At 34.5% G+C, this 13,348-nt stretch overlaps 1 protein-coding gene across 1 annotated transcript; it reads left to right on the top strand.

Annotated features, from left to right (window-relative positions):
• The first annotated feature begins 255 nt into the window (after nt 1-255).
• On the top strand, nt 256-13,272 carry LOC126973590 (zinc finger protein 2-like). Its single transcript, XM_050820916.1, has 6 exons — nt 256-649; nt 2,225-2,336; nt 4,875-4,976; nt 6,821-6,922; nt 9,396-9,647; nt 11,774-13,272. The coding sequence occupies exons 1-6, from the start codon at nt 497-499 to the stop codon at nt 12,787-12,789; spliced, it is 1,737 nt and encodes a 578-aa protein (XP_050676873.1). The 5' UTR covers nt 256-496; the 3' UTR covers nt 12,790-13,272.
• Nucleotides 13,273-13,348: the final 76 nt, after the last annotated feature.

Raw genomic sequence — 13,348 nt, 5'->3', positions numbered from 1 at the left:
TCGATTTTGATTTTGTATGAGGTGCATTGTCTATACGTATAGAACGTCATTGGTTATATTACATTATACGACACACTCGATAAATATCCTGGATCGATATCCAAATATCGCGATAAATATCGAATCGAACGTGTAGCATTCGCCATAGACTAAGAACTAAAAATTCGCCTTCAAGCTTTAGAGTAAGTATATTCTTTCCCTTCCAGACTCGAGAGTCGAGACGCCATTTTGAATTTAGCCTCATTTCATTGTGTTGGCTTGCGTGTAGTGTAGCGTCATTTGCCAACTACCGTACCCACTCGCCCGTCATTTTCTAATCAAACCTTTGGAAACTTAAAATCTTTCAAGTTTCAGCTTTTATCTCGGCATCCATGCCGAAAATTCTGTACCCCTAAAAAAGCAAGATTGTCATTAATTTATTTGTATTTTGTACCTAGTTCAAAAACAGTAAATAGGAGTAGGTAGGTAGAGTACAAGCTGTTGAATACTTAAAAAAATGAAGATGGAGAAAATTAAAAAAGAATACTTATTGGGACGTTGCAAGTGTTGTTTAGACGACACTGATCTGCAGTCTATGTGGGAGGAATATTCTGTAAATGGAGAATCTGAAGTATACGGCGAAATGGTTTTGCAATGTTTCGGTGTGAATGTAAGTATTATTTTACGTCTATAAAGTAAATCATCAATTTTAATCATTCATTTATGTATGACCATTGCCCGAGCTTGAGATTTAATGCTCCAGGATTCAGTAATTGAACAAAACAATTTTTGGCGGTAACTTCATAAGTACTATAGCGGTCCCATGCCGTTACGTTTAGCATAGTGTCAAGGGCTGACGCATATACTGCAAATAGAGCAGAGTTGTTATCCCAGGTACACTGGACTCTATGAGTGTCACAGAATCCTGTCATATGGAGTGGACACAAACTGGCAAAACATCAAAGAGCTATGGAAGGGAATATTCTAGGGCTAAAGCTAAAAGACAATGTCGGAATCAGGCCCAGAACAAAACTTACAGACATCATATTACATATTAACCAACTAAAACGAAGATGGACTGAACTGATGCTTTCTTGCTGACAGTGGAGTGAATCATTGTCAGCAAGATAAATAGAGAAAACAGGTGAGTGTCTCATACCCAAGAAATGGGCATAGGGCACTCAGGTCGAAAAGTGAGAAGATAGGAAAAGGAGCTGAAGGTCCCCTTGGGCTAAGAGTGGCGGCAGATAGAAAACTGGCATAAACTTTTCAATATGGACCATTGTTTTAAATGCCCATATTTTTTTTGTAGATAGTACTCACTAAAAGAAAGTAATTGCAAAGTTTTAGGTTGCGGAAACTTACGGTTCATGAGATACACTTTTTTTTTCTTTTCATACAAATTACGTACTCCTGACTTTGACAGTAATTGTGATGAGAAATATTTTATGATTCTGTTCATACAAAATAAAAATAATAAAAGCCCGATCCCTGCATAATTATATAAAATCTTTTGCCAGAAACTAATGGTAGGTTAGATTAAGTTAGAATGTTAATACATATGAGCCTGGCCTCAGGCCGGTCAACAAACAGATGAGATTTAAGATTATAGGTTTTATCAGACATACTTAAACGAGAATAATAATAAATAATATAATAAAGTAAAAAAAGATAATGGTAATGAAAGAAAATATCAGATTAAAATCATTCTATTAACTAAATAGCATTATTCTAACCTTAAAACTTTAACCATGAATATCTCCATAACCATGGGGTTCAGCAGGGTTGGGATGGCACAGGTGGCTAGCCCTCCAACCCTAAAACCTCATATATTGATGGTCCATATTGGAAAGTTTAACAGAAAGCCGTGGAAATTGTTGGAGGAGGCCTATGTCTCAAGGCATACCAAGCTTAGAAATAAATATAGTAATCGAAATATTAATAAGTTTAACATATTGTATGAAAGTATGGAATAAAATGCTTTATTATTATTATAACAGTCACCTGGTACCCCTGTTGAGAAATATGTCTTAAATACCAGTATTTTCTTGAGTGAGGATATTGCAGCTATGATCTTAAACTGGTTATTTTGTTGTGATTAGAGTTGCTAATGGCCTTTGTCTGCTGTTTGAACATATCACTGTTTGTGTTATTCTTATTAACTCAGTATATAGTACAGTGCCAGGATCCCTGCCTAAATTTTGAATTTGTTTGTACATTCTTTACAAGTTTCTTTTAATTTCAGTGGCATTCAACAAGTGACAGTGATGTTATCTGCAGTTCATGTGTCACTAGATTACGGGATGCTATTAGCTTTAAGCATGAGATTATTGCATCAGAACAACTGTTACAGGAAGGTATATTGAATGTAGACACATTTTTATTTATTTACTTGCTGATACACGCAACTTTGTCTGCATACAAATACATGACTATGATCAAGAGTGTTACATTGTTGTTTCTTAAAACTTTATATTGAAGGATTGGCGAACAGACTTAGTTCTGCAGCATATGCTATATATATATATATATATGGTTAAAAAGATTAGACAATTAACTGACATAGATATGGCGCTACTAGTATACTTTAGTTATTTCCATAGTATTATGTCCTATAGTATATTGCTATGGGGCAACACTGCCGATATTAATACAATATTTGTGCTGCAGAAGAGGGCTATTCGTGCTATTTATAGCCTAGTTCATAGAGAATCATTGAGAGCAAAATTCAAAGAAATTAACACCTTGACTGTTGCTTCTCAATTTATTCTTGATAATGTGATGTATGTTCATAGGCACATAAGTGAATTTGCCAGAAACTATCATAACCATAATGTTAACACCAGGAACAGACAAACTGATGATGCCTACTACTCGGCTAAGTCTAGTTAGTAAGTCTTTTGTGTAGCGATGTATATGCTTTTACAACAAGATCCCAGAAAATGTTCAAATCAAAAGTATTACATTATTCAAAAGAATTGTTAAAAAACGTTTGTGTGGTAAAGGTTACTATAACATAAATGACTTTCTTAATGATACCACAGATTGGAAATGGAGCGACCACCCTCAGGCTATTAAATAATAAGTTTAATTGTACAATGTTACTTTGTAAATGTTACTTTAATTGTAAAACATATTTTTGATGAAAAAAAATATCCTGCTGAGTTTGTTGCGCCCATTCTTCTCAGGCCTGAGGCATTCATTTTGGAATGGGTGGTCTTTTTTTTTTAACTTTCAATAAGTGTTTTCACATCCTATTTTGAATAAAAATATTTGAATTTAATAACTTTGTTATTCGTATAGAGCCTTTATGTTATAACTAACTTACATTACTTAAAACCACCCTGATTGCTTGATAGGCAGAAATGACAACTTAGTATTTGTACACAAAAATCAGCACCATATTACTAAACAAAAAGCAAAGGTAATTAATTCTTTTAAGTATACAAAATAGTTTTAAGGACGATTATTTACACTTTCATAATAAACTAGCTGACCCAGCAAATGTTGTTTTGCGGATATTAAAATCGCGATACAAAAGTTACTGTTGATCATAGATGGGTGAAAATTTGAAGTTGTATGTATTTTTTAATGCTGACTCGTAATCAAATAAATTTAAAAAAAATGTCAAAAAAAAAATCGTGTGGACCACCCTTAACATTTAGGGGGATGAAAAATAGATGTTGTCCGATTCTCAGACCTACCCAATATGCACTCAAAAATTCATGAGAATCGGTCAAGCCGTTTCGGAGGAGTTCAATGTTTAACACCATGACACAAGAATTTTATATATTAGATGTTGCATATGTATGCATATTATGTTCACATATAAAAACAATTACTTATTAAATTGCTCTGCAAGTTTTTACTCAAAAGCAGTTTATTTAATTGGTGAGTCAGCCTGGAATAAGATTTATAATATTATTAAAAGAATGCAAAAAATATTGGGAGAGTTTATTCTGTCTCTCAGTGATGTTTCTATTCAAAGCAAAGTGATTTATTTGTTATCAAAAAGTATTGACAAGGAATCATACTTTATTCAACTCAATTAAATTAGTTACCAAGATGTCATCAGAATGAAGCTGAATTACTCAATCTGTAAAGTCAAATAAATCATTTTTTTGTCAAATAAATGAACGAAGTTAAATTTAAATGAATCTGCAGACCCCCTGAAAACGAGATCTGGAAAGGTCTTGAAACGTCTGGTTAACTAAAATAAAAATGTAACTTTTAAGCAAACATCTAATGTAAAACCGTTACAATTACACGCGTTTTAATCCTTTAAAAGTGTTTTATTTAAATGTGTAACACTCGCGATAATGAAAGAAAATACTATGAATGAATCTACCATATATATAAAAAGTAGAGCTTGATAGAAAAATATACAAGAAACTCAACTGTCACTATTTTAAATCAAATAGATTATTTTACAATAGCTCTAATAAGTTTGGAATGGGTTCGTTAAAAAGAGTTTTAAATATGACGAATTCAAACTTTAGACTTTGAATTCATTGTTTAGGATGGTCGTGATTACTGTGATTATAATTAGTAATCACATCCAACAAAGACAATGATTTATTAACTATAACAGGTTGGCCTGGCACCACAAGTAGCACTCCTTCGCATGGTTGATGTTGGACCCAAGGAATAGCCATCATTCGCTTTCTCAAATGCTGAATTGTATTAGTTAATTTATAATATGTGTTATTGATTTACCCCCTTATTCGTAATAGTCTGCTAACTTAAAACATTGCTAATTCTCACTCTGTCTTCTTCTATTGACCTAAGTCAGAATGAGAAAAAACACTCCTTAGTGGCTATTTTAAGTTAGCGGACCATTATGAATAAGGGGGTTATTATTTAAATTGCTTGAATATTTGAATTTATATTTTCAGGACTAGCAAACAATAAAATAGAGAATGAAATTGAAGTAAAATTGGAGAATGCTGAGGAATGTGAAGCTGAATATCTAGAGATTAATATTAATGATAATAATGGTAAGCTTGAAAGAAAAATAAATAATAGTTAAAAAAAAAGTATTAAAAATTTGCTTGTGTAGAAAATCCCACCAAAAAATAGAAAATAAATTTTAATTAAAAATAGTGTGAGAAAAAATGTGTTTATGTAAAAATAAGTGCGGGGTGCATGGTATCAATAATTATAAATATTTTATGAACAGATATGAGTAGAAGGGTTATTTTGATAATATCCTGAAAAGCACCCCATGCCTTTTTTACAATAAAATATTTTTTCTTACACTATTTTTAATTCAAATTTATTAAGATTTATTTTATATTTTTTAGTGGGATTTTCTATAAAAACGTATTTTTTTTAAACTTTTTTTTTGTTATATTGAATTGTCATCGGTCCTTATAAGTATATCAAATTTTGAGTTAATCTGACGTTTTTAAGGGGGTCAAAATAATGTTCAAAGATTCCGTTACATACTAACATACATATGAAGCTAATAAAAGCGTATTAAAATTGGTAGTTATTTATAGAGACTGCCGATAGAAGTGAAAACAATGTTTGAAACTATTATATTATTAAATGTTATATATTTTTAACACTTATTTTCAATAATAATATATTAATCAAACAAAAACACTATTTCAACCATGCATTATAAACTTTTCACTAAATTACTTATAATATATGCACAGCACTAATGTTGCACAATACGTCAGCTGTATAGCTACAGATATACTGCTATAAGCATTTCAGTGACGCGAACTCACGAGATTTCACCCATCCAAAAAGTGTCTAACTACATATAAATATTTTTTCGCGTGCGCCAGTCATGAGCATGTTGGTGGAGCGAACCCGTAAGATTTTTCCCTACTAGAAGTGATCACTGTGAATGCGATCACCACAACCCATACTTTAACACCAGAGGCCAACTTAACACCAATTGTGCTGCCGACCTTATAAAATGTCAAATAAACATACATGTGAATTGGAAAACCATGAACACATTGGTGAGGGGTGAGAGAATCAAACAAGGGGGGGGGGGGATTCCCTGGTTAAAGTAAATTATTTTTTTACGAGGAGGAAATACCTTTACGTACTACCCCTGTGCTCCATGTGGCACAGGGAGTGTGGGACTCAACCACTTAGACCATCTTCTACTCAGGTAGAAGTTGGCCAAGTTTGGTAATACCCACTAAAACCTCCTCGAAATCAGAGGGTTCCCCTTTTTGAGAGGTTCTCCGGGATCTTTGCAGGGCATTTCACCGGAGAACTGGTTAAAGTCAATAGCTCAACCTAATTCTAGTATATGTTATTTAATCTTTATCACACATGGAGAATGTAACACAGTACTTTTTCACTTTTAGTTTCATTCAAATTTGTAATAATTTTATTTTATGAATTTGATTTGACTATGTTCTATTGTATTCTTTATACTGTGGTTTTTGCGAGAAGTCACCTCAATCGAGCCAATGTCAAAGATGGAGGTATGCTACCAAGTAATGAGTAATGGTACAGACATAGTAAGAAACTCAACGGCCACTCTTTTAAATCAAATAGAATATTTTACAATGGCTGTAATACACACAAATATGTTTGTAACCAGTTCAAAGCTAAAAAGTGTTTTGTTAAAAGTAATAAAAAATAAACGAATGAATCAACTTTCCGAGCTTGAATTCATTGCTTGTGTAAGGATAGTTGATGGTCGTGATTACTGTCATAATTACTAATTGCACCACAAGCAGCAATCGTTCATTTGGTGCATGGACCACCCACCGTTCAGTTTCTCAAAATGCTGAATTTGTTAATACAAAATATTTTGTGTTGTGCACTTCTATATACATTGCTTGATAATTTGAATTTATATTTTCAGAGCTTACAAATAATAATGTAGATGTTGACATTGAAGCTAAATTGGAGAATAATGAGGAATGGGAAGAGGAATACCTTGAGATAAATAGTAATGAGAATGATGGTAAGCTTTTTTATTTTTTTATGGAATAGGAGGGCAAACAAGGGTACGGGTCACCTGGTGTTAAGTGATAACCGCCGCCCACATTGCTTACATGACTCTTGCAACACCAGAGGAATCACAAGAGCGTTGCTGACCTTTAAGGAAGGTGTACGCGGTTTTTTTTGAAGGTACCCATGTCATATCGTCCCATAAACATCACACAAGGAATATCATTCCACAGCTTTGTAGTACGAGGAAGAAAGCTCCTTGAAAACCGCACTGTGGAGGACCGCCACACATCCAGATGGTGGGGATGATATCCTAACTCCTAGCTTAAAAAAACTTACAAAACTCGCTTTATTAATCTAAACAAATTTTTAAAATGATAACCCTCGCATCTGGGTAAATGACACGAATTAAATTTATGAACGACTCGAACCCGCGACCTGTCGGGTTCCGTGTCAGCGGCCCATCCATTGAGCCAACCGTTTGAATTATGTAAAGTAAGACACAAATCTTGATATGTCTTTGTTCAACTTTATGGCATCAAAGTCTTGACAGAGTGACATCTCAGTTCAGCAAATATTGGGGTTGAGCAGGTTATCATCTGTACAGTAGATCCTGTAGATGAAGATGTAGAAGTAGGTAGACCCGTGTGTGTAATATAAGAAAATGGTTTTAAAAAATGCACAGATTACAGTCTATACCCCCTTATTCATGAGTGTTTTTTCTCATTCTGACTTAGGTCAGTAGAAGAAGACAGAGTGTGAATTAGCAATGCTTTAAGTTAGCAGACTATTATGAATAAGGGGGTATATATATAGCTCGGATGAAGTCCGAAACGTTCGTTTTGAAACAAGGCTGCATAGACCGAGCTTTATAACCCGGCGCCGAGTCTTGCTGGAAGGATCATTCTTGGTTATTGAACATGGTGTTGTTAAGGGGCTTCACCACCTGCTCAAGAATGGTATCTTGATACACTTGTGCCGATGTTTTTTTTCACAAAAGTATGGCTCAGTCACTCCTTCATAGATACCCCACCAAACCATCACTGAACACGGATAGTGCCCACGTTGCACTCTGTCGACTAATTGGGAAGCTTCCTTAGAGCTTTGAGCATAAATACGGTCATTTTGTTTGTTGAAATCATCCGTAAACAGAGTTTTTTGTGACCTCCCTTTGCATACTGCTTCAGTAGTTTGATTTTACCACTCTATTCTTTTTTAAATTATCAGTTAAGAAATGACCATTACGTCTTTTATAGTCTGCAAGTCCTAAGTCATCTTTTAAAATACTCGACCAGGTTCTAGGTTCTTTCATGGTTCTTCATCTCCCGAGATAAAATCTTTTGCTTTCGGACAGGATTTTTTCGAATTCTCTCCCTTACTGCTTTGACCACCTTTTTCGTACAAAACACTATTTGGACGGCCAGATCTTTTGCTGTCATAAACAGAGGAGCCCGGTACACAAACATTTTACTAATACCATGCGTATGGAGAGTTTTAATATTTGCATTTGGCTCCATACCTACTTGGTGTATTGCAATAACACCGATTCTGTTCTCTTTATCGTTTCGTCTAAGCTTAGCTTAGCTTAGCTGACACAGAATACCGGCGTGAAGGTTAGTGTCAAGGACCGGAGGCCACGAAATCTCGAGCGATTGTCAATTCCGTGGCCATCTCGAGAGCAAAGCCAAATTGAAACTGGGCGTCATAAATAGAGCACGGCAATACTCCAGCCGGCCCACTTCCTAGCGCTCTACAAAGCGCAGGTCCAGCCACACATGGAGTATTGCTGTCATCTCTGGTCTGGCGCACCCCAGTATCAGCTCGATCCATTTGAGCACGTGCAACCCAGGGCAGCTAGAATTGTCGTGGACCCAGTGCTCTGAGAACGGCTGGATCATTTGGCGCTGCGTAGAGACGTCGCTTCATTGTGTGTCTTCTACCGCATTTATCACGGGGAGTGCTCTGAAGAGCTCTTTCACCTGATTTCTGCCGCCGAATTCCACTTTCGCATGACACAAGTTAGGATATCATCCCCACCAACTTAATGTGTAGCGGTCCTCCACTGTGCGGTTTTCAAGGAGCTTTCTTCTACGTTCTACAAAGCTGTGGAATGAACTTCCTTGTGCGGTGATTCCGGGGCGATACGACATGGGTACCTTCAAAAAAAGCGCGTACACCTTCTTTAAAGGCCGGCAACGCTCCTGTGATTCCTCTGGTGTTGCAAGAGATTATGGGCGGCGGTGATCACGTAACACCAGGTTAAAGACACATACGCTCGTGTGTCCTCCATTTCCTATAAAAATAAAAATTAGAACACCTAGCCAAAATCCTATGCAAACAAGCCTCCATCCCTATAAAATTTTAGTACTAGTCAAACCATAAATAAACTAGTGAAATATAAAAAATATTCTAATCAAATGGTATAAAATTTATTCTTATACCTCCTTTTTATACTATACTACTACTATTTCTTTATTCTATTATAGATCTGGCACAAGAATGTGAAGAATGGATAGATCCATTTGATGAATCTGATGAGTCTGATCCAACACCAGACCGACCAAAGAAGTTGTATCGCAAGGATGGAACAGCAATGTACAAACAGTACACGAGACTGGAGCTGAAGAAGGCTTTGCAGGCTGTTGCTGATAGTTCAATGACCAGAAGGGAGGCCGCAGATGCCTACAATATTCCCCTCAGGACGCTGTGTACAAAGATTCATAATAATGCAGTTTTTAGTAAGTAATCTTTTCATTTTAATATTCTATTCTTTACATTGTGGCTTTTGTGGAAAAAACTGAGCCAATGTCAGGTTGAGGTAGGCTAACAAGCTATGAAGCTGTAACAGTTATAACGGTAATGAATAATTAGTGTTTAGATACAACAGTTTTATAATTTTATTTTAAATATACAAGCTGTTAGTAAAAGAAGAATTAAAATTTATTTTTATATTGAATTAATATATTTACGAATGTAGTAAAATCCAGGGATAGGAGGTAAAGCTAAAACTTAATGGATGGGGAATTTTAAGGGATATAAAATTGTTATAGGGAAGAAGCATTAAAGGATAACTAAAGAATATATGGTCTACAATTCCCTCATCTAGGCCACAATCACACAGTGATTCCTAAACATAAAAGATTTGCCAAAAATACTGGACAGTAAATCCCTAAGTTAGTTCTAAGAAATATTGGTCTGTGTTTGTATTCTTCCAATTGTGGCTTGTGCGGAAGAGGCATCACAATTCAGTCAATGTCAAGTTTATGTTTAGTACAGCCAATAAGATGAGATAAAGAATGTAATTCCAGGGGTTCAATACATTTTCATCATCTTTGAATATTGGGGTCATGTGACTCCATAATTAAAATCAACTCACAATAATTCCATAAATCAACAAGAAATCTTACAGTAACGGATGAACAAAAAACATTAAACTAAGTAAATACGGGAACGAAAAAATAAGTATCACTTCGAACACAATCGAAACAGGAATGAACTTTTCACAAAATGGCGGACCAAATCTTGACAACTGCGATACTGACTGCTTTCCTCTATCAAGAAACACGCAACTGTACTAGCGATAAGTAGCGATAGCACAGATATAATAATCGCTCGCCATCACAATATAACTCAGCAACTTTTAAATTATTTATATCGTCTTGTTGGCCTTACTATAGACCACTAAACTATGAGCATTTGATCTGTGTAAACAAATTTATCTACACCCATGCTTTAAATCCTCTATTAAAAATTCTAAAACAGTTAGCTTACTGCTAACTTTAAAACATACCAATGTCCTAATAACCATTACATCATCCAAACGAGTGTTGTAATGAAATTTAGTACAACATTACAACACTCGTTTGGATGATGTAATGGTTACTAGGACTAGCTTTTTTAATGTTAGCAGTAAGCTAACTGTTTCAGAATCTTTTATAGAGGATTCATATTATGGGTGTATATAAAGTCTTGTATGCAACTGTTGATAATTAGGTATTAAAACACTCATGTGATACTATTACACATTAAACCCACATTCGTGTTTTAATTTTATAATACAACAGTTGCATAAATAACTATTATCTATGTTTGACAAGATGGAACAAAGTATTACTTTCTTATTAGATCTAAAACAAGCTGTTAGATTATAATGGACTAACACAAATAATGTAGAAGAAACTTCATAAAAGTGTAACTAAAAGACAAATGTTCCACATTTCCCTCATCTACATATTAGACTGTAGATGCATGATGATGGAATGCCCAGTATGAAGATAAAGCGAGCTGTTGATGATGTGGCAGTTCACTCAATATTTGCCCTAAATTTGCGCTGTGCGGCATAAAAATAATAGGGAAGTCCCAGACCCAATGGTGTCGTAAGAGGCGACTAAGATGTTGAATTATGGGTAACACAACGGCGTCTTTTCGCCGTGAATCAGTAATGTGTAAGCATTATTGTGTTTCAGTCTGAAGAACGCCGTAGCTAGTGAAATTACTGGGCAAATGAGACTAAACATATGTCTCAAGGTGACGAGTGCAATTGTTGTCTCAGAATTTTTGAGTTATTCCAGATTCCTGAGCGATACTGCAATGTAATAGGCAGGACGTGAGAAATATCTCACGTCCTGCCTATTACATTGATAGTAATAACTATCATCTGCTCGTCTCGTCCAATATTGTCATAAAAAAATGTACTTTCATCTGCCCTGTTTACATGTGCCATATTATAGGTTTCTGTTGGTTCTGATAGGACCAGTCCTGTACAATGTGCAGTATAAATTGGACTTTCAGAATATAAAGAACAAGCTTCTTTTAGTTTCAGATATTTAATTTAAATAATAATGTGTAATTCCATCAATTTCAGAACTTGATGAAGAAGATAATAAGTCAAAAACCATAAAATTCATCAAAGAAATTAGAAAAATACTAAAAAACACTAATGCCACACCATTTAAACATAAAGCAGGCAAATACTATTGTGCCTATTGTTCTACTCAGGGGCCTGCATTCCATACAGGGGATCACCTACGGACACACACTTTAACTAAACATTCTAACGAACGCATCCGACAAGTAGAAATTTTCATGAGACCATACTATTATAATGAAATACTTAAAATGGACATATTCGACCTTACATGCACAAAATGTTACACAAAGTTGCCAGAATGGAATGACATGTTTCAACATTTTGCTGATGCCCATGACATTGGGTTTGATGACGCATATACAAAAATAATCCCTTACAGAATTACTAACAAACTTGAATGTGCATTGTGCCGGGGTGAATTTTCAGCGTACCATGTATTAGATTCTCATATGAACGCTCATTATAGCAATTATATATGCCATCAGTGTGGTGAAACATTCTTAACTGCATCACGGTTGGATAAACATATCCAATCTCACAGTCGAGGTAAATTTCCTTGTGAGGTTTGTGGAAAAATCTTTGCGTTAGAAAACTATCGTTCAAAGCATTACTACTATACTCACAACAAAAGACTGGTATACAAATGCTTATATTGTACAGAGGTGTTTCAGTTGGCAACCCAACGACAAGATCATATGATTGAGAAGCATAAGGAATTTATAAAAAAGTATGTATGTGAGTTTTGCGATAAGCTTTATTATAATAGACAAAACTTTAGACGTCATATGAAGAGAAAGCATATAAGGGACAAGAAGTACAAATGTACCGAATGCAACAAGGGCTTCATACTGAAGTACGAACTAAACAGTCATATGATAAAACATAATCAGGTAAAGAAATTCTTTTGTAACATGTGTAATGAAGGCTTTACTAGGAAAGTTACACTGAGGACTCATTTAGAGAAAGTACATAAAATGGATGTCAAAAATAATGAAACCGCTACAACATGAAAATGGTGTTGATTTAGTTTTAAATAGATATATAATTATGATGTTATGTTATGAGCTAAACTGTTATACATTGTTTTAGTAAAGTAGAAACTATTTTTGTAACTAAATGTGTGCACAACAAAGAGTTTGTGGAGATGTAAAAGATTAAGTCAAGTTATTGCATGTTGAACTATGTTTTCGGGTGAATAGCCCGTTCAAATTCAAAATAGGATTTAAAATCACTTAATGAATGTCAAAGACTACCTATCCTTTTGATAATGTGAGCCTCAGACCTTAGAAGAACATAAAAATATAAATAGAAAGTCACCAGACTTTTTTTCATAAATATTTAATTTTATTAAAGAAGGTAATAGAAAAGTTAAAAAAAAAGTGTGTGTGTGTACTTTTATATAAAAGTTATACGTTTTATATAACGTTTTGCGTGCGTATATACGCACGCAAAACGTTATACTTATTTACAAAACCAAAATCCTTAAAATTTTATGTAGTATGTATTTCAGAAAATATAACATAAGATTTAATGTTACTGGTAATAAGAAAGTGGTATTAAATAAAAGAA

Source organism: Leptidea sinapis, chromosome 29 (assembly GCF_905404315.1).
Source record: "Leptidea sinapis chromosome 29, ilLepSina1.1, whole genome shotgun sequence".
In the NCBI taxonomy this organism is placed as follows: Eukaryota; Metazoa; Arthropoda; class Insecta; order Lepidoptera; family Pieridae; genus Leptidea; species Leptidea sinapis.
This window is presented reverse-complemented; position numbering and strand designations above follow the sequence as displayed.

Coding starts and splice junctions, on each gene's coding strand:
- LOC126973590 (XM_050820916.1), top strand. CDS start 497: ATGAAGATGGAGAAAATTAAAAAAGAATACTTATTGGGACGTTGCAAG. Junction 2,337..4,874: donor AGAACAACTGTTACAGGAAG/GTATATTGAATG, acceptor TTATATTTTCAG/GACTAGCAAACAATAAAATA. Junction 6,923..9,395: donor AAATAGTAATGAGAATGATG/GTAAGCTTTTTT, acceptor ATTCTATTATAG/ATCTGGCACAAGAATGTGAA.